We start from the raw sequence: 20069 nt of genomic DNA, 5'->3' as shown, positions 1-20069 counted from the left end.
TCATCTATGCATGTTTAGTACACATACAAAAATTTCAGGGGAAAATAAGATTGATACAATACATATAATTTTGTATGTACTTTTTTTACTCAGCGTTTTCCCATGAGCATTTTCCCAGGTCATTATGCAGCAGCAGCGGAACTGCATCAATAAGAGCGAAGAAGACTTGAGTTGTGGTTACGAACGTGGGATGTGAAGTCAAGCGTTCTGTGTCTGAGTCCCAGCTCACGACTCACCAGCTGTGTGACCTTGGGTAAGTTACTGGTCCTCTCTCTGCTCCCATTTTCTCATCTGTAAGTTAGTGTGAGTTGCTATTTACTAAGCTATCTGCCAGACACTGTGCTAAAGACTTGAATAATCCCATTTGATTTTCACAAAACCCCTATGGATTACATGTGTTATTGGCATTATTTTACAGACAAGAGACTGGGCCTTAGAAAGAATGTGAAGTGATTCGCCCCAAATCACACGGCTGCTGATGGTGATTCGACTTGAATTGAGATGTGTCTGCAAAACCTACGCCCTTGATGCCACACTCTTCTTCCATACGTTTGAACAGCCTCAGAGTACGCACAGACTGTGAAGCTGATCACGAGAGGCCCCGAGTGCTGCTCATCTCCACTTATTTCCTTATTTATGTGCTTTGTCCATGTTTCTTTAGACATGTTCATTTTTCTAATTTCTATGTTGTATAGTTATATATTACATTATGTCATACATTACAGTATATGTTATGTGTGTATATATGCATATATGTTATACATAATATATTGTCTATTAGGTTTTATATAGTTATATAGTATAGATATTAGCCAGTTTTATCAGGAATATGTTTAATAAACTTTGATTTTAGAACAGCTCTGGAGTTGCAGAAAAGTTGGGAGATAGTAGAGCGCGCTGTCACATGCCCCACACCCAGTTTCCCCGCTGTGAACACCTTCCAGGGGATGGTACGTTTGCCGGTAGTAGTGAACCAGTACTGATGCGCTATTGCGAGCTACAGCCCACACGTCACTCTGTTTCCTTGTTCCCACCTAAGTCCCTCGTCCCAGGGTCCCACCCAGGATGCACCGCACGGTTAGCCGCCAGGGCTCCCTGGGCTCCTCTGGCTGAGGCGGGTTTTGCCTAGCATTCATTTTTGCAAATCCTCCTTCCAATTTATAATCTCCCTTTCTCATTTGTGTGTGCTATTTCCCGATGTATATGAAAAATAAACTCTATATTCAAATGGATCAGTCTTTTGTTCTGTGGTATCTTCTGCTGTATTTATTCTTGGAACGTTCTTCCCTACATCAGAATGGCAGAAATGTTTACCTATAGAAATTCTCACTGTTTCACATTTTCACTTTTTATGTATATCTAATTCACCAAACCATACGGGATTTCTTTTGGAATATGGTATGAGGGGGGTCTGATTTGCTCTTTTCCAAATAGTTACCATTCCTCTGAGCACCACCTCTTACAGAGTCCTTCCTTGGCCCCTTGATGTGTGATCCTCTGTTCCCTGTGAACGTTTGCTCTTCTGAGCTGCCCGCTCTTTCCCACGGCTACGCCGACCACTCACCCCAGTGTGCTCAGGACTGTATCAGTTTTAGCGCTGGCAGCCCCAGTCCTGGGCACTCTCAGTCCCGGGCAAACCGGGACAGTTGGTCACCCACCCACCACCCAGCCTTGCACCACTGCCATGCTGTACTGCTTACTGTTGTGCGCCTGTTGTGCTCCCCCAAAATGGGCTGTTTCTCTTTCATGAAATACAGAATATTTCACCAAATTGCAGCATAAGAATCCTACGGGAGCTGCAATCCAGGGAAAAATAATTTGAGAGCAGACAGTGTTGCAGTATCGAGTCTCCTCCTGGGAACACGCAATGCCTCTGTCCAGCCTTCTTTATGTTTCTCAGTAAGAAGCAAAGTTCTCTACACACAGGCCTCTACATCCACCTCATTCCGGGGCAACCTAAAAGTTCACAGTGCTACATTAAACGGCAACTTTTCCCCCATTATATTTGCTAAATAATTTTTAAAATATTCCATGTATATTCACACAGTTTTTCCTAGATGCACCAGTGTGAATATGCGCGTGCTTTATTGATCAACCACAGCCTTTTTTTCTTTTGCTTTTTCTGGGTTACCCTAAGTCTTCTCCACTTCTACCCCCGCCCCACATCTCAACAACCTAATACGTATCTTTTTATTTTCCCCATACAGAGATACACCTAGACAGACAGATGGATAGATAGACACATAAAGTAGTTACGTTTTTTTGATCATTGACTGGAAAGATGAGACATTATTATATACATCTTTAAAATCTTCAATACCTCTCACCAGATTGCTTACCATGGCTGTAATACTAAACATTTCTCCCATCAATGTGTGAGAGTGCCTGCACAGAAAAAACACTCTTCCTCCCGGGTGCCTCCTGACTCTCACTCCACTGCCACACAGCACTCCTGACGCCAGATGTGTGGGTGCTCTGCTGGGAGCCGTGGCTACATCATTTGATCGGCTGTTTGACAGGGTCCAGCCGATTAACGCCGAGGGGTGCAGGGTCGCCCCTTGGTGAAGAATAACTGGCCAGCCCCTCACATAGTTCTGAAACCTGTGCTGCTTCTAATTGCCCTTCATTCCTTTTCCTTTCTTAACCTCCAGTTTTCACTCCTTTGGGTGGCTGCTTGGGAGGCACTACCTCCTGGGAAAATTAGATATAGTAAGAGAATGTGACCACCTGCAGGTAACTTTCAAGATATTTTTCAGTTAATTATTGGAGGAGCACACAGTCCCATTTGAGACAATCAGAAAGGAATCCTGCCCAGATAAGATGTCGAATTAGGTTTATGGCCTCTGTCTGCTTAATGTTTCCTTCTCCCTCCAGTTCTTTGTCTAAATATATATGCATCGTCCTTCTAAGTTGGTTGATTGGATGATCAAGAAGTATCTACATATTATTCTGGACCTTCTGCTTTCTGTTAAAATGTTATAGAGGTTTTCTCCTAAAAGCAATAAATAATAAATGATTGATGAGTAGAATGGCCGAGGGGTGCAAGAATGCCCCTCGGTGAAGAATGGCCGGCCGACACCCCTGATATTTTCTGAATTATATGCACGCTTTCTAGTAAGGTTATGTTTATACTTATTTCTGTTTTTTATTCCTGAAGATATATAGTTTAGCTTAGCTTTTCAGCCCTTTACTTTACTAACAAAATGATACTTTCTGCGGCAGTGTGCTTAAGGGACTGTTAGCTCTACAATCTAAAAGACAAAGGAATGCTTCCACCCCCTAAAGGGCGCGAAAAAGTAAAGATGTTTAACTGCCCGCTGAGAATGCAGATAGCCCTGGGCATAAGACACCCTGGAGTCGCCTTTTGTTCCCATTAACCATCTACACTAATGGCGTAAATGATTGAGGGAGGCAGGGATGGCTCCACCAGGATGCAACCAGACGGACTGCTGTCCTGTCCGGAGGCCTGGACCTTCTCTCTTTGATTTAACTTTGCCATGAATTACAACAGGTGTCTAGGTACCTATCTCCTTTAGCTTAGAGACAACAAACACTAGTTAATTGCGGAGAAGACTACCATTAACCTTATGCTCTATAGAATAGAATGCTAATAAATATTCTTGTGCTCGTTTTTTACTTCCTTATCTCTCTGAGAATATTTGTAGAACCATTTCTGTACTAATCCTGAAAAATATATAAACGACACTTGTGCACAGTAAAGGCGGACTTGCTAACACCAACCCAAGCCTCACGTCCTCTTTATTTCCCCCTCCCTCAGGTTTTCGCCGACGCCGTCTCTCCCGCGGGAACCTGGACTCTGCCGAGGCTGGACCCCGGCAGTGCTCCACACACCAAGCCATCCTCCAACCCCAGCTGGGCTTCCCCAATTCAACTCCGTTCTAACGCTGACTACTTAGAGTGGGCACCACAGCTCACAAGTTAAGGGCTCAGTCCCACGAGACTGGCCCCACTGCAGACGCTAGTTGAAAAGGGCCAGGTTGTCACCTGCACTTCGGACTGACCAGCTATCAACTGGGGCACCCATGACCCCCTCCCTGGGTGTGACAATTTGCTAGAATGGCTCACAGAACTCAGGGAACACTTACATTTACGGGTTTATTAAAGGGCATAATAAAGGATGTGGATAAAGAGCCAGATGAAGACATTTATAGGGCGAGGTCAGGAAGGGCCCTGAGCATAGGAGCTTCTGTCCCTGTGGGTTTGGGATGTGCCACCCTCCTGGTGTGTAAACGTGTTCACCAACTCAGAAGCTCTCCAAACCCTGTACTAGTGGGGTTTTTATGGAGGCGTCATCACATAGGTCTGATGGACACTAATTCCATTTCCTGACCCTCTGCCCTTCCTGGAGGATGGGGTAGGACTGAAAGTGCCAAACTTCTAATCACCCCTTGGCCTTTCTGGTGATGAGCTCAGATCCTGAAGTTATTCAGGAGCCCACGAAGAGTCACCTCGTTAGAACAACTGATGTTCTTATCACCCAGGAAATTACAAAGGATTCAGGAGCTCTGTGTCAGGACCCAGGCTCAAAGAACAAATGCTAGAACAGAAGATGCTACTGGTGCTTCCATCATTTAGGAGAGCACAAGGTTTCAGGAGCTCTGTGCCAGGAACTGGGAGCAGAGGCCAAAACAGATATTTCCTATTATTTCGGAGTACTTTTTTCCCACACACCCAGCAGCAATCACTTTTGCCAGCAAGAGTCCATCATAAAAGATTTCCTGGATAAAATATGGTGCATTGGAGCAATGGAACCCCATGCAGCTGTCAAAGGAAATGAGGAAGGTTTCCATATACTGCTATGGACTGATCTCCAGGACACACCAGGACGGGAACGAGCAAGGTTCAGGACAGTGTTACAGGAGGTACTTTTCACGAAACAAAGGGGCAATATAAGACCAGATATGACTACTTGTTTATGTTTTCAAAATAAACAATGGAAGTAGAAACTAAGACCTAATAAAAATGGTTAGCTCTAAGAAGAAGGAACAGGTGGTTGGGGGTCAGGAGGGGAAGCTAGACTTCTCCGAATGTGTTTCATCATTTTCACTTTGGAATTATTTTCATAATTATAAAAATTACACCAAAAAATTCCTAAAACATGAAAAAAATACAACAAATGACTCTTAAATATAAATCAGCTGTTGGCAGGAGCAACAGAGAGAATTATTCCAGGTTTCTTAAGGCACAGGAATTGCACAAAACTGGTAGGAGATACCCCAAAGACAAAAGGAATCCAAAAGAAATTGTAAATGACATTCAATAATCATATTTGTTAGTAATAATACTGGAATTGTTATTTTTAAACTGTAAGATATATATCGTAGAAGAAAGTAAAGAAATAATTATATTAATGTAACTAGCAACTGAGATTTCAGCATAAAAGAGATATGAATATAAAATTAAGGAAGTTGAGAACAAATTCTTTAGTCTTAATGTTGAAGTGGAAATATCAGAATAAATTGATTTATATTTCTCTTTCTAAAAATACACTTTTAATGTTTATAGTGGAATAAGTCTCTCTTTTCTGGAGCTTCTGGGTACGTGGTCTTCACTAGAAAGAGTACAAGGCGATGTTTTGATATATGTATACTTTGCGAAATTATTACCAGAATCAAGCTCATTAACATATCCACACCTCACACAGTTGTGATTTTTTTGTGCTGAGAACACTGAAGATTAACTCTCAGCAAATTTCAAGGACACGATTCAGGATTGTGAACTGCAGTCACCATGCTGGGCATTAGATCTCCAGCACGTGTTCATCCTACAGCCCTGGAGCTTTGTACCCTTTGACCCACGTCTCCCCATTTCCCGCCAACCCCCCTAGACCCAGCCACCACTCTACTCTGCCTTTATGAGTATGACTACTTTAGATTCCACACATAAGTGAAATCAGGCAGTAGATATATTTCTGTGTCTGGCTTGTGAGTTGTTTTTTCAGCTCTTGTAAATGTAATGTTTGTCTCATTTCCCTTTCTAGGTGTATACAGCTATAACACAGAAAATTATTCATTGTTGTGTGCTTATGTTGGATCTAAATTGGCTCGTTCATTATACATTTTGGTTACTAAAATCTCCTGGGTTGTCTACGTATATAAACATATGTTAACCAAAACAGATGGATCACTTAATCTCATCTTTCATACTATACATACAGATATTCTTCTCTGACTTCATTCTCTAGAACAGCATGGCCCATGGAGTTTTCTGATGATGGAAATGTTCTACAGCTGTGCTAACACAGTAGCCACTAGGCACACGTAGCTATAGGGTACTTTCAGTGTGCCTAGTGAGACTGAGAAACCTTTAGATGTAAATAGCGACATGTGACTAATAGCTACCCTATTGAACAGGTCAGATCTAGAATATCTGAAACAATGTCAAATAATAATGAAATCGTAGGAAAGTCTGTATAGTCCCGGCTTTACTCAAAATAGTTTGAGTCTTTTGCTACTTAGCGTACCCTTTGCTGTCAGTTTTTTGGAAACCGAGTATTACATTGAGGTATTTTTTTTTTCTATTTCTATTTTACTTAGACTTTCTATTAGAAATTCTGGCTAAAGTTTACCAAATTACTTTTCTCTATTTATTTATGTAATCGTGGGACTTTCTCCTTCATTTTGGTGACAAAATGGATTACGATGATCGATTTTCTAATATCTGACTAGCCTCATTGCTGAAATAAGCCATATTTGGTCATAGGCTAACTTGATTCATGTGATTTTAAAATAAAAATTAAAAAGTGACGTTTAACTGGAAATTACGTTCCAGCTTCTTCAGCAGCACCTGGCTCTTTCCGTTTCTTCCCCATGGGTGACAAGGGAGGACTCTGCTCTCCCTGTTGGGCAGAGACCACCCTCACTGCAGAGCCCGGACTTAGGCTAGGCAGTTCTTATAAAAATGCTTAGGAGGACCAAGTTAACTACAAATTCCATGTGCCACAAACACTTTTTTCTAGTGTTTCCATAGAAATAAAAATGGCTAATTAGTTCAATTCTACTGGGTAACTCCTAGGAATAAAGTAAGGAGCAGCAAAGCGCATGTAGAACATACAAATTAAAGAAAAATTTATTTTCTCTTTATTGCAGAGGTACCAATTTAAGCAATGTTAGAGGGCAGGCTTTATATATGGGGAAATATTCATTGAAATATACAGTATTTTCCAAATACTCTAAAAAGTAAAATATCTCCTAGATAAAGAAAGAGGTCAGGGAAATAAAAGATCATTCTCAGCAGAAGTAAAACATTATCACCTAGAACTAATTTGGGAGTATCCACATTAGAAACAGGAATGAGAAAGATAAAGGAGCACTTATGACAATACTAAGAGGAGTCCCAGATAAAGCATCTTCAACCTGTGTACCTGACTCCCACTCAGTCCACCCAGGGCTTGTGAGGACAAAGGCACAGGCTTAAAAACCGGCAGCCTCTCCACTTCCCATGGCAAAGAAGACATGAAGTCCACGGTTAAGTGAGGGAGGCGACTATAGACAAAACCTGGCGTGTCTGTAATATTCTTTACATAGACTACACTTCCGAAAGTTCAGTCCAGCCCACGTAAAGCATCAGAGCTCTTAAACAGAAATACGTGCTGTCTACACCCTGAACCCTTACCGAACTCCAGTTTAGTGCTACCTGTTTTCCTGATGCAATAAATCCCACAGCAGCTATAAAACAAAGAAGTTCTTACTGATGCCCTGGTGGTTTTTATCATCATTCCAGTGAGCCAAGAGCGAGGTTTTTTGTTTTTAGATTGATAGTTTCTAATATGTTATGACCCACTAATGAAAGCAGAAAAGCCACAAGGTACAGACCATATGAAAAAGTTCATAAAGAAGCTCAGGGCAAGAGAGGAGACAAAAAAATAAGGACATTAGAGGAATCTGATGCCCTGTCATGTACAGTGGCCACTACAGTAGAGACTAGACACACAGCCAGAACGCTAGCCAGGTTAACATGACACCTCAAGCTAAAGGCCTATTTACCTCAGTTTCTATTATCTGGTACATCATGTCCACCTTTCAAAAAAAAACAAGACATGCTAGAGACAAGAGAGAATACAGTCAGAAGAGACAGAGCAAGCATCAGAACCGTGCTCAGATATGGCAGAGATTTTGGAATTATCAGACTTAGAATTTAAAATTACTGTGATTAATATGCTAAGGACAATAATGGAAGAAACGGAAAACATGCAACAACAGATGAGGAATGTAAGAAGAGAGAGGAAGTGGTAAGAAAGGAACACAAGAAAATGCTGTAAACCAGAAACACTGTAAGAGAGTGAAGAATGCCTTTGATGGACAAGGCTGAGGAAAGGATCTTGGAATCTGCACATACACCAATAGAAACTTTCCTAACTGAAATGCAAAAAGAGAGAATGGGGGTGTGTGGGGGGAAACAGGATATGGAAAATTTTGGACAATTACAAAAGTAATACCTATCCACAATGGAAATAACAGAAGGAAAAGAAAAAGAGAGAGGAGAAGAAAAATATGTGAAGTAACAATAGCTGAGAACTTTCCCAAAGGGATGACCGATGCCAAAACACAGATCCAGGGAGCTCAGAGATCACCACAAATAACCAATACCAAAACATCTACATCTAGGCATATACTCAAACTGCAGAAACCCAAAGACAGAGAGACTCTTGAAAGAGCCAAGAGGAGCTAAAGCCTTTAGTGCAAAAAGGGTAAGAAGTACAGTGCCCTTCTCATTAGAAGACACGCAGGAGAAGAGGAGAATTCTACATCCAGTGAAGCCATCCTTCAAAAGGAAAGAGGAACTGAAGAGTTTCTCAAACAAACTGAGGGATCTGCTTGCCAGCAGACATGCCATACACAAAATATTAAAAGAAGTGCTTCAGCAGGAAGAAATAGAGAATCGGAATAAACCAATCACAAGTAAAGAAATCAAAAAACAGCAATCCAAAACCTCCCCAAAAATAAAAGCCCAGGACCAGACTGCTTCTCTGGAGAATTCTACCAAACATTCAAAGAAGATTTAATACCTATCTTTCTCAAACTATTCCAGAAAATTGAGGAAGGTGGAGCATTCCCCAACACATTCTATGAAGCCAACATCACCCTGATCCCAAAACCTAACAAGGACAACACAAAGAAGGAAAACTACATGCCAATATCACTGGTGAACATAGATGCAAGAATCCTCGACAAAAGTTTAGCAAACCAAATACAACAATACATTAAAAAGATTATAAACCATCATCAAGTGGGATTTATACTAGGGACACAGGGATGGTTCAACATCCGCAAGTCAATCAACGTGATACACTACATTAACAAAATGAGAAACAAAAACCACATGATCATCTCAAGGGATGCAGAGAAAGCATTCGACAAGATCCTACATCCATTTATGACAAAAACTCTCAATAAAATGGGTATAGAAGGAAAGTACCTCAACATAATAAAGGCCATATATGACAAACCCACAGCTAACATCATACTCAATGGGCAAAAACCGAAAGCCATCCCTCTGAGAACGGGAACAAGACAAGGGTGCCCACTCTCACCACTCTTATTCAACATAGTACTGGAGGTTTTGGCCAGAGCAATTCAGCAGGAAAAAGAAAGAAAAGGAATCCAAATAGGCAATGAAGAAGTGAAACTCTCGCTGTTTGCAGACAACATGATCTTATATATAGAAAACCCCAAAGAATCCATGGGAAAACTATTAGAAGTAATCAACAGCTACAGCAAGTTGCAGGATACAAAATCAACATTCATAAATCAGTAGCATTTCTATACTCCAACAACGAAATAACAGAAAAGGAACGCAAGAACTCAATCCCATTCACAATAGCAACAAAAAGAATAAAATACTTTGGCGTAAATGTAACCAAGGAAGTGAAAGACCTATACAACGAAAACTACAAGGCTTCCCTGAAAGAAATGAATGACGACGTAAAGAAATGGAAAGACATTCCATGCACATGGATTGGAAGAATAAACATAGTTAAAATGTCCATACTACCTAAAGCAATCTACAGATTCAATGCTATCCCAATCAGAATCCCAATGACATTCTTTACAGAAATTGAACAAAGAATCCTAAAATTCATATGGGGCAACAAAAGACCCTGAATTGCTAAAGCAATCCTGAGAAAGAAGAACAAAGCTGGAGGCATCACAATCCCTGACTTCAAAGCATACTACAAAGCTACAGTAGTCAAAACAGCATGGTACTGGTGCAAAAAACAGGTGCACAGATCAATGGAGTAGAATTGAAAGCCCAGAAATAGAACCACACATCTATGGACAACTAACCTTTGACAAAGGAACTGAGGGCCTACAAGGGAGAAAGAAAGTCTCTTCAACAAACGGTGCTGGGAAAACTGGACAGCCACATGTGAAAGAAGGAAAATTGGCCATTCTTCTTCACCGTTCCCAAAAATAAACTCAAAATGGATCAAAGACCTAAAGATTACACCTGAAACACTAAGTCTTCTAGAAGAGAATATAGGCAGTACACTCTTTGACATCAGTATCAAAAGGATCTTTTCAGACACCATAACTCCTCAGACGAGGGAAACAATAGAAAGAATAAACAAATGGGACTTCATCAGACTAAAGAGCTTCTTCAAGGCAAGGGAAACCTGGATTGAAAAAAACAAACAGCCCACGAGTTGGGAAAAAATATTTACAAGTTATTTATCTGACAAAGGGTTAATCTCCATAATATATAAAGAACTCAAACAGCTCAACAACAAAAAATCAAACAACCCAATCAAAACATGGGCAGGGGACATGAACAGACATTTCTCCAAAGAAGATATATGGATGGCCAATAGACACATGAAAAGATGCTCACCATCACTAGTCATCAGGGAAATGCAAATCAAAACTACACTAAGATATCATCTTACACCTGTTAGAATGGCAAAAATAACCAACACAAAAAGTGATGAATGTTGGAGAGGTTGTGGAGAAAAGGGAACTCTCATACACTGCGGGTGGGAATGCAAACTAGTGCAGCCACTATGGAAAACCGTATGGAGATTTCTAAAAAGTTAAAAATATAAATACCTTACGACCCAGACATCCCACTACTGTGTATCTATCCAAAGAACTTGAAATCAGCAATTCCAAAAGCACCATGCACCCCTATGTTCATCGCAGCATTATTTACAATAGGCAAGATGTGGAAGCAACCTAAACATCCATCAACCTCGTAGATGATTGGATAAAGAAGATTATGGTATATATACACAATGGAATACTACTCAGCGATAAAAAAGATAAAATCGTCTCGTTCACAACAACATGGATGGACCTTGAAGGTATTATGTTAAGTGAAATAAGCCAGATAGAGAAAGTCAAACTCTGTATGACTCCACTCATACGTGGAAGTGAACATAGAGACAAAGAGAACTGATTGGTGATTACCAAGGGAAAGGGGGGGTGTGGAGAGGGCACAAAGGGTGAAGCGGAGCACCTACAACATGACTAACAATAATGCACAACTGAAATTTCACAAGGTTGTAAACTATCATCATCTTAATAAAAAGTAAAAAAAAAAGAAAAAAAAGAAGTGCTTCAGGGAGAAGGAAAATGATATAGGTCAGAAACTCGACTCTATATAAAGTAAAGAAGAGCATTGGTGAAGGAATCAATGAAGGTAGATAAATCTTTTCTTTTTCTTATTCTTAATTGACCTAATAGGTAAAAGTTTGTTCAAATTAATAGTAATGATGTGATTACAGCATAGGCATGAGTGAAATGAACGACAACAATTTTATAAGGAATGCAGGAGCGGAATTGCGAATATCCTGTTACATGGGACTTGCACGACCCATGGAGTAGTATAGCGTTATTTCAAAGTGGACCTAGGTTAGTTGTAAATATATAGTGCAAAGTCTAAGACAAACACTAAAAACGTTTTAGAAAGAACTATAATTGATACTCTAAGAAAGGAGACAAAATGAAATAAAATTAAATGTTCAGTTTAAAGCAGAGAAGGAGAAAAGAAGAAAAGAAGTAGAAAGCCATTACAAACGTGACAGATATTAATTCAAATGCAGCAATAACCAGACTAAATGTGAATGGTCTGAGTACACCATTATGAGATGGAGACTGTCAGAGAACACAAAATAAACTATATGTTCCCTATAAGAAACCCACTTTAAGTATAAACACAAATTAAAAGTAAAGGGATAGAGAAAGATATATCCTGCTAACACAAATTAAAAGAAACCTTGAATACCTATATTATTTCAGACAAAGCAGACATTAGGACAAGAAAAATGATCAGGGATAAGGTATTCCATAATAACAAAGGTGTCAATACTCCAACACGTAATAATCCTTACTATCTACGTACCTAACAACAGAGCATCAAAGCGTGTGAGACAAAAACTGATAGAACTGCAAGGAGAAATAGACAAATCCACCATCATAGATGGAGACTTCAGCATCACTCTGTTAGCAATGAACAGATCCAGCAGGCAGAAAATCAGTAACAACACAGTTGACCTCAACAGCACCATCAATCAACCAGATTTCAGTGATATCTATAGAGTCACAAAGACCCCAAATAACAGCTAAGGCAATCCTGAGAAAGAAGAACAAATCTGGAGGCATCACGCTTCCTTATTTGAAACTATACCACAAAGCTATGGTAATCAAAACAGTATAATACCCGCATTAAAACACACCCAGAAACCAACAGAACAGAATCAAGAGCCCTCAGCGAAACCCATGCATATATGGTAAACTAATCCTTCACAAGGAAACCAAGAATACTCTATGGGGAAAGAATAATTTCTTCTGTCAGTGGTGTTGTGAAAACTGGCTAACCGCAGACAAAAGAAGGAAATTGGACCCCCAACTTAGACCACTCCCAAAAATTAACTCCAAATGGATGAAAGACTTAAATGTAGGACTTGAAACCATAAAGTTCCTAAAAGAAAACATAAGAGAAAAGCTCCTTCACATCGGTCACGGCAATGACGTTTTGGATATGACCCCAAAAGGAAAGACAAGAAAAGCAAAAATAAACAAATGAGACTACAACTATCTAAAAACTTACACACAGCAAAATAAATAATCAACAAAATGAAAAGGCAGCTTGTAAAATGGGAGAAAATATTAGCAAGTCATCTTCTGAGTTTATAAATAACTCATACTACTCAATAACAAGAAAACAAAAACAAAACAGTCTGAGTAAGAAATGGATAGAAGGGCTTAACAGATGTTTTTCCAAAGAAGACGTACAAACGTCCAACAGGTACATGAAAAGATGCTCAACATCATTACTCGTTAGGGCAATGTGAATCAAAACCACAATGAAATAATACCTCACACCTGTTAGAATGGCTATAGTTGAAAACTGGTGTGGACAAGGATGTGGAGAAAAGGAGATCCTTTTGCACTGCTGCTAGGAATATATATTAGTACAGCCATGATGGAAAACAGTTTAGAAGTTCCTCAAAACATTAGAAGGAGTTACCCAGTTTCCCAGTACCATTTGTTGATGAGAATATGCTTTCCGCCATTACATGTTCTTGGCTCCATTATCAAAAATTACATGACCTCACATGCAGAGGTTTATTTCTAGGCTACCTATTCTGCTCCCTTGTTCTCTAGGCCCATTTTGTGCCACTATCCCATTGGCATAATTTACTATAGCTTTGTAATATAGTTTGAAGTCAGCAAGTGTGATGCCTCCAGATTTATTCCTTCTCAAAATTGCTTTGGCTGTTTGGGGTCTTTTGTGGTCCCATCCAATTTTAGAATTGTTTTTTCTGTATCTATGAAAAGCGCCATTGAAATTTTGATAGGGATTGCACTGAATCTGGAGATGGCTTTGGGATTGTGGACATTTTAATAGTATTCATTCTTCCAGTCCATGAACACAGGATATCTCCCCACGTGTTTCTATCTTTTTCAATTTCTTTCACCAAAGTCTGGTAGTTTTCATTGTACAGTTCTTTCACTTCCTTGCTTAAATGTATTCCTAAAAATTTTATTGTTTTTGATGCTATTGTGAATGGGAAAAGGATAGTCTTTTCAATGAATAGTGGTGGAAACGTTGCATACTCATAGGCAGAAAAATGAAATTGGACCCCTAAATTGCACCACTCACAATATTACCTCAAAGTGGATTAGAGACTTAACCCTAAGTCCTGAGATCCTAAAACTCCTGGGAGAATACATGAAGAAGCTCCTGACTCAGGTCTTGGCAATTGCGTTTTGGATATGACATCGATAGCACAAGCTACAAAAACAAAATCAACAATTGGAACTATAAAGCTATATAGCTGTAAACTATAACTATAAAGCTTCTTCACAGCATAATCACAATCAAGAAAATGTAAAAACAACGTACGGAATGGAGAAACAATTCACAGACTGTAGAGTGGAGAAGGGGTTAGTACCCGAAATATAAAAGGAACTCATACATCTCAACAGCAAAAAACCCAAAATAATCCGATTTAAATATGGGCAGAGGATCTGAATAGATATTTTTCCAAAGAAGAAATCCTAATGGCCAACAGGTACATTAAAAAAATACTCAACATCGCTAGTCACTAGGGAAATGCAAATCAAAACAACGTTGAGCTATCACCTCACACCTGTTCAAATAGTTGTCATCAAGAAGACAAGTGGTAAGTGTTGGCCACATTGTGGAGAATAAAGAAGCTTTGTGCACTGTTGGTGAGGATGTTGATTGGTTCAAATACTATAGAAAATAATACGGAGAATCCTCAAAAACTAAAAGTTGAACTACCGTATGCTCCAGTAATCCCACTTCCTGTTATACATCCAAAGGAAGCGAAAACAGGATATGGAAAAGATATCTGCAGTCACATGTTTATTGCAGCAAGTAATATAGCCAAGCTATGGAAACAACCCAAGTGTCCATCAATGGATGAATGGATAAAGCAATGAGGTGTATGCACACACAAGGGAATATTATTCAGCCATGAGAAAGAAGGCTATCCTGCTAATTGCAACAACATGGGTGGACTTTGAGGGCATTCTACTTAGTGAGATAAGCCAGATAGAGAAAGACAAATATCGTATGACATCATCATATATGGAATCTCACATGTTGAATTCATAGAAACAGAGAGTAGAATGGTGGCTACCAGGGGCAGAGGGGTGGGGGAATTGGGGAGATGTTGTTAAAGGGTAAAAACGTGCAACTAGAAAAGGAATAAGTTCTCAAGATCCAGTGCATAGCACAGTGATTACAGGCAAAAACACTGGATTATATACTTCAAAATTCTTAAGAGATCTGTTCTTAAATGTTCTCACCACAAAAGAAGTTATAATCATGTGATGTGATAGAAGTGTTATCTACAGCTATGATGGTAATCATATGAAATACATAAATGGATCAATCAACACACTGGACACCTTTAAGAAATTACAAGCAGAACTACTGTGTAATCCAGCAAACCCATTCTGGGTATATATCCGAAGGAAACGAAATCAGAATCTTGAAGAGATTTCTGCACTCACATGTTCACTGCAGCATTCTTCCCAATAACCAAGACCTGGAAACATACGAAGTGTCCAGCAACAAATGAATGAGAAAGACCATGAGGTATATACAGAAAAGGAAATATTATACAGCCATAAAAAAGAAGGAAATCCTACCATTTGTGACAAGGAAGGATCAGGAGGGCATTATGCTGGGTGAAATAAGTCAGACAGAGAAAGACCAATACTGTAAAATCTCATTTATACGTGTAATCTAAAAGAGCCAAACTCGGAGAAACAGAGAACAGAATGGTTTTTGCCAGGGGCTGGTGGTGGGAGTCTAACAGCTAGATCTGAAGTTAGCATGAGGGAAGCCAGCTTAGGAAAGGAAGCAATTCTGTAACCAGGACCCTGACTCACTAGTCTCTGGGAATACCTTCTCGCCTGCACGCAGCCTACGTGATTAAGCACCTCTCCCTGGTGCAAAATACATCACCTGCTCATTCTGAGACTCTTGCTTATGTACATCCTCCAGCTGTGACAAGACAACTTTGTTCTCTGAGTTCCCCAGGAACATGACAACCTCCAGAAAGAAAAATCCTGCACTGCTACCCATCATGAATGACAGACCAAAGAGATAACTCGGCGCCTTGCAGTTTGTCACACCGGATGGTCGACATCCCTAAACGCTCTCTTTCCCTGCCCATCTCCCCTCCATAAACTGCCTCAAGGTTCTGTAGGATTGGAAGGTGGTTCTTTCGGACACTAGTCTGCCATCTTCCGATTATGCTAGCTAACTGCATAAATTTTCCTTTCTCAGCCACAGGCCTGTGTGCAATTGACTGGCATGAGATTGTGGTGAGCAGAAGGCGCCCCTTTTGCTTAGTTACAGAGGAAATGAGGAGATGTTGGTCAAAGGCTACAAATTTCCAGTTACATGATGAGTAAGCTCTAGTGAATCTAATGGACAGGATGGTGACTATAGTTAACACACTATATTGTATACTTGAAAGTTGCTAAGGGAGTAGCTCTGAAATGTTCTCCCCACAAATAAATGGTAATTATGGGAGGTGATGGAGGTGTTAACTAACCTTATCATTTCACAGTGGTAATCATTTCACAATATACATGTGTATCAAATCATCGCATTGTACACCTTAAACTCAAACAATGTTATATTACATCAACTATATGTCAATAAAACTGTGAAGTAAAAAGAATTTCAAGATGACAACAATGGAGCAGGAAATCAAGGAAGGGCTTTTCTGCACGAAGGACCTTGTGTGACAGCACAGGTGTCACACCTGTGAATCTGGCAAAAACGCATCTAAAATCTGAGCACTTGTCGCCATCTCCACTGCTGACAACCTGGCCTGTGCTCCCACCAGGGTTACTACTGGTGCCCCAATGGTCATCAAGATCAAATGCAACCAGCCACCGTCCCACGACAACTAACGACATTTAGCAAATGCTGAAATATGTGTACACATATGTATAAAACATGTTAGTTTATAATACATACCTGAAAATCACATATTATCTTATTAGAATTAGATGTAATGTAAAATGAAATTGGGAAATACCCCAGGCTGAAAGCAGAAGTGTCCTGGTGCAAAGAGACCACAGATCTGTACGCAGTTCCCATGACGGGATGACTGTGTGCAGCAAGTGGAAACTGTCCAGGGAGCTCTCAGCGAAAACTCCTGATCCAGATGAAGACGCGCCGAGTACAAGGCCGCACCCCTTGCCCACGGCCGCCGTGAGAAAGGAACTGAAATCTGCGAGAGAGACGCAGAAACATACTTTCTGATTTACACAATAAACAACAAGAAAATAAAGGAGTGAGCAAGGAAGAAACTACAGATAAAAATATCAATTCTGCTGGGAAAGACGTTTATAATAAAAATAAGGTATAGATATCTTACTTTTACCTTTTGAATGGACATACACAAACTTAAAGAAGATGTCTTCAGATTTTACATTTTTAAAGGAGAAAATCTGTTTGCAATGAATGTATCTAATTTACAAAACTGTCATTGTCTTAGGTCTTTAATATGATGAAGCTTTAAGTTGAGTATATTTCATGTTAAATGCTTTAAGCAGCATGCAATGCTGTTATTTTAAAAATCACCATTGTGCTTGGATTGTCTAAAACTGATTCATGATATATTCATATCAGATTCTTACCAATAATTTGGTTGGGGCCTGGATTCATTATTGATGTTTAACAATACTGGCCACATTGGAATCCTGCAAAAATGTTTCAACGAGCTCATATTTAAAAATATTTAAGATTGTAGCTCTGTTATGAGAAAATGCCAATCATGGTAATATTCTCATTTGAAAGCAAGATAAGCAAAGAAGCGTATTTTAAATATATTATAGATAATTTGTCTTCCTTTAAAGCCAGGAAAGTAAAAATGTAATAACTCCTCACTCTGATATACTTAAAATATTGAAACAATGTGTATTAATACGTCATCTTTACCTTTGCAATATTTTTTCAGCTACTTTCTCGTTACAGGAAAAATTAGCCATCAACAATTCATGTAGTGCGTGTGTATCTGTACACTTTTTCCCTTTCGCCCAGCAATTCTGTAGTCTCCAGACGTGTCCTGTGTTCCCAGCTCCTTCCCCGGGAAGGCCCAACATCTCGCACATCCTTTCACGAGGGCACCTGTGTGTCTGAATCTGTGCACGATTCCTCCCACAAACCCTGCGAGCCTGTGACACAGCACAGCGGGCTGTGATCGCCCCATGAGCCCCGTAAAGGACGATCCTGTGCACAATAGGCCTCAGGAACACACGCCCTGAGGGAGTAGAGAACAAGCCCCGGGAACAGTCCAGACCATGCAGCTCTGTGCGCACGACCAAAGGAGAAGGTCAGAGGAGGCACCCAGGCCCCTGCTGGGCCGGCAGCAGGCAGGGAGCATCCTCCTCCCCAGGGAGCGGCACGTCGATCCTGGGGACAGGAAGCTCTTGTCTCACTGCGGCCAGGAACCAGCATCCATGGGCAGCACACCCAGCGCCACACCCTGGTCTCTGGGGCCCCGGTCAGAACAAGGCGGCGGTGTGAGCCCTGTGCCCCGGCCGGGGAGCAAGCTGGCTACCGCTAAGCAGGGACTCCTAAGCCGAGGCACAGCAGCTCAGTGGTCACACTGTTCAGTCCCTTAATTTCTGAAGTTCAAACGGAAATGGGCACAGTATCCCAGGCCTTGAGGAGAGTGGATTATGATAACAAGAAGTACAGGTCAAAATGCAACACGCGGTGCGTATTCTCTGTGCTGCCAATGAATGAGGGGAACTTAAAAGAAAAGAAAATACCCTTCACAAAAGGGTACAAAAGGAAAATAAATAAAATCCTTGTGTAAAAATATAAACAAGTAAAGACAAATCTGTATCAGAAAACTACCAAATGCTGTGGAAAGCTGGCAAAGAAAACCTACCTAATAGGAGACGTATTTCACTTCCATGATCAGTAGACTCAGTATAATGAAGACGTCAGCTCTTCCCGACTGGACCTACAGAGTCAACACAACCCCAGTCAATGTCCCAGTCAGACACTTTGTAGATATCTACAAACCGTTTCTGCACCTGGAATATCCTGCACAACACTGACGAGCAAAGTTGAGTAAGCCGCACTTCCCCGTTCCAGGATTTAGAAAGGTACAGGGAGTGTGATGCTGGGGTAAGAATGTGCCAGTAGATAAATGGAAAAGAACACAGAGTCCATAGATAGACTCACAAACATGGTCAACTGATCTTTGTCCAAAGATCAAAGGCAATTTGACGGAGAAAAGTTAGTCTTTTAAACAAATGGTGATGCCACAATCGGGTGACCTTATGGAAAACAATTAACAAAGACACAAACTTTCCACATGACACAAATATTCACCAAAATTGTTCATGGATGGAAATGTAAACTAAAAAGCTATTAAAATTCTAGAAATAGCAAAGGAGAAGATATGACCTCGGTTTTCATGAGGACCTTTTATCCTCAACATTGAAAGAATGAGTCTTCAAAGAAAAATCAAGTTAAGGTGGACTTTGTTAGAATTAAAATTTTCTACTCTGTGACAATACTGTTAAGAGAAGAAAAAGACCAACTCTAGACTGTGAGAAATCTTTGCAAGAAGCATATCTAAGAAAAGGCTGTATTAAAAGGTACAAAGCACCATAAATTCAACAATAAGAAAACAAACATTCCAATTAAAAATGGGTAAAGATCTGAACAAACACCTCACTAACGAAGATATAAGCATAAATTAAGCATGCAAGAACACGCTCAAAATCACTTATCATTAGAGAGAAGAAAACTGAAACAAAGTGAGACAACCTTTACACACAAATAGACGATATCAATTCATGGCTGGGGGGCAGGACAGCACAGACTCTCTGTCATCGCTGCTGCCCATGCCGAGTGGTGCAGCCACTGTGGAAGACACTTGGGTACTTTGTTACAAAGCTAAACATCATCTTAACTCGTGATCCCTCAACCATCTTCCTAGGTATTTACACACTGTTTTCAAATAGAACGTCAACAAAAAAGCCAGCACACATATATAGACTGCACCTCATTTATAGGGGCAGGGAACTTGAATG

At 40.2% G+C, this 20069-nt stretch overlaps 1 protein-coding gene across 3 annotated transcripts in view; it reads right to left on the bottom strand.

Moving 5' to 3' along the window:
- Window positions 1-20069, bottom strand: part of LOC138919101 (protein phosphatase 1L-like) — a 63747-nt gene that overhangs the window by 17555 nt on the left and 26123 nt on the right. The window contains exons 2-4 of one of the 3 annotated variants that reach the window (XM_070243192.1): window positions 18914-18988; window positions 17051-17245; window positions 2749-5112 (exon numbers count right to left, since the gene is read on the bottom strand). The exons of the other annotated variants lie outside the window; for them this stretch is intronic. Coding sequence (XP_070099293.1) covers window positions 18914-18988 — 75 coding nt within the window. The 3' untranslated portion in view covers window positions 2749-5112; window positions 17051-17245. Of the gene's footprint in view, window positions 1-2748; window positions 5113-17050; window positions 17246-18913; window positions 18989-20069 lie in introns of those variants that run through there. 3 annotated transcript variants of the gene reach the window in all.

This window comes from Equus caballus, chromosome 19 (assembly GCF_041296265.1).
Source record: "Equus caballus isolate H_3958 breed thoroughbred chromosome 19, TB-T2T, whole genome shotgun sequence".
In the NCBI taxonomy this organism is placed as follows: domain Eukaryota; kingdom Metazoa; phylum Chordata; class Mammalia; order Perissodactyla; family Equidae; genus Equus; species Equus caballus.
Note: the sequence above shows the minus strand (reverse complement) of the source record. Positions and strands in the feature narration are given on the sequence as shown.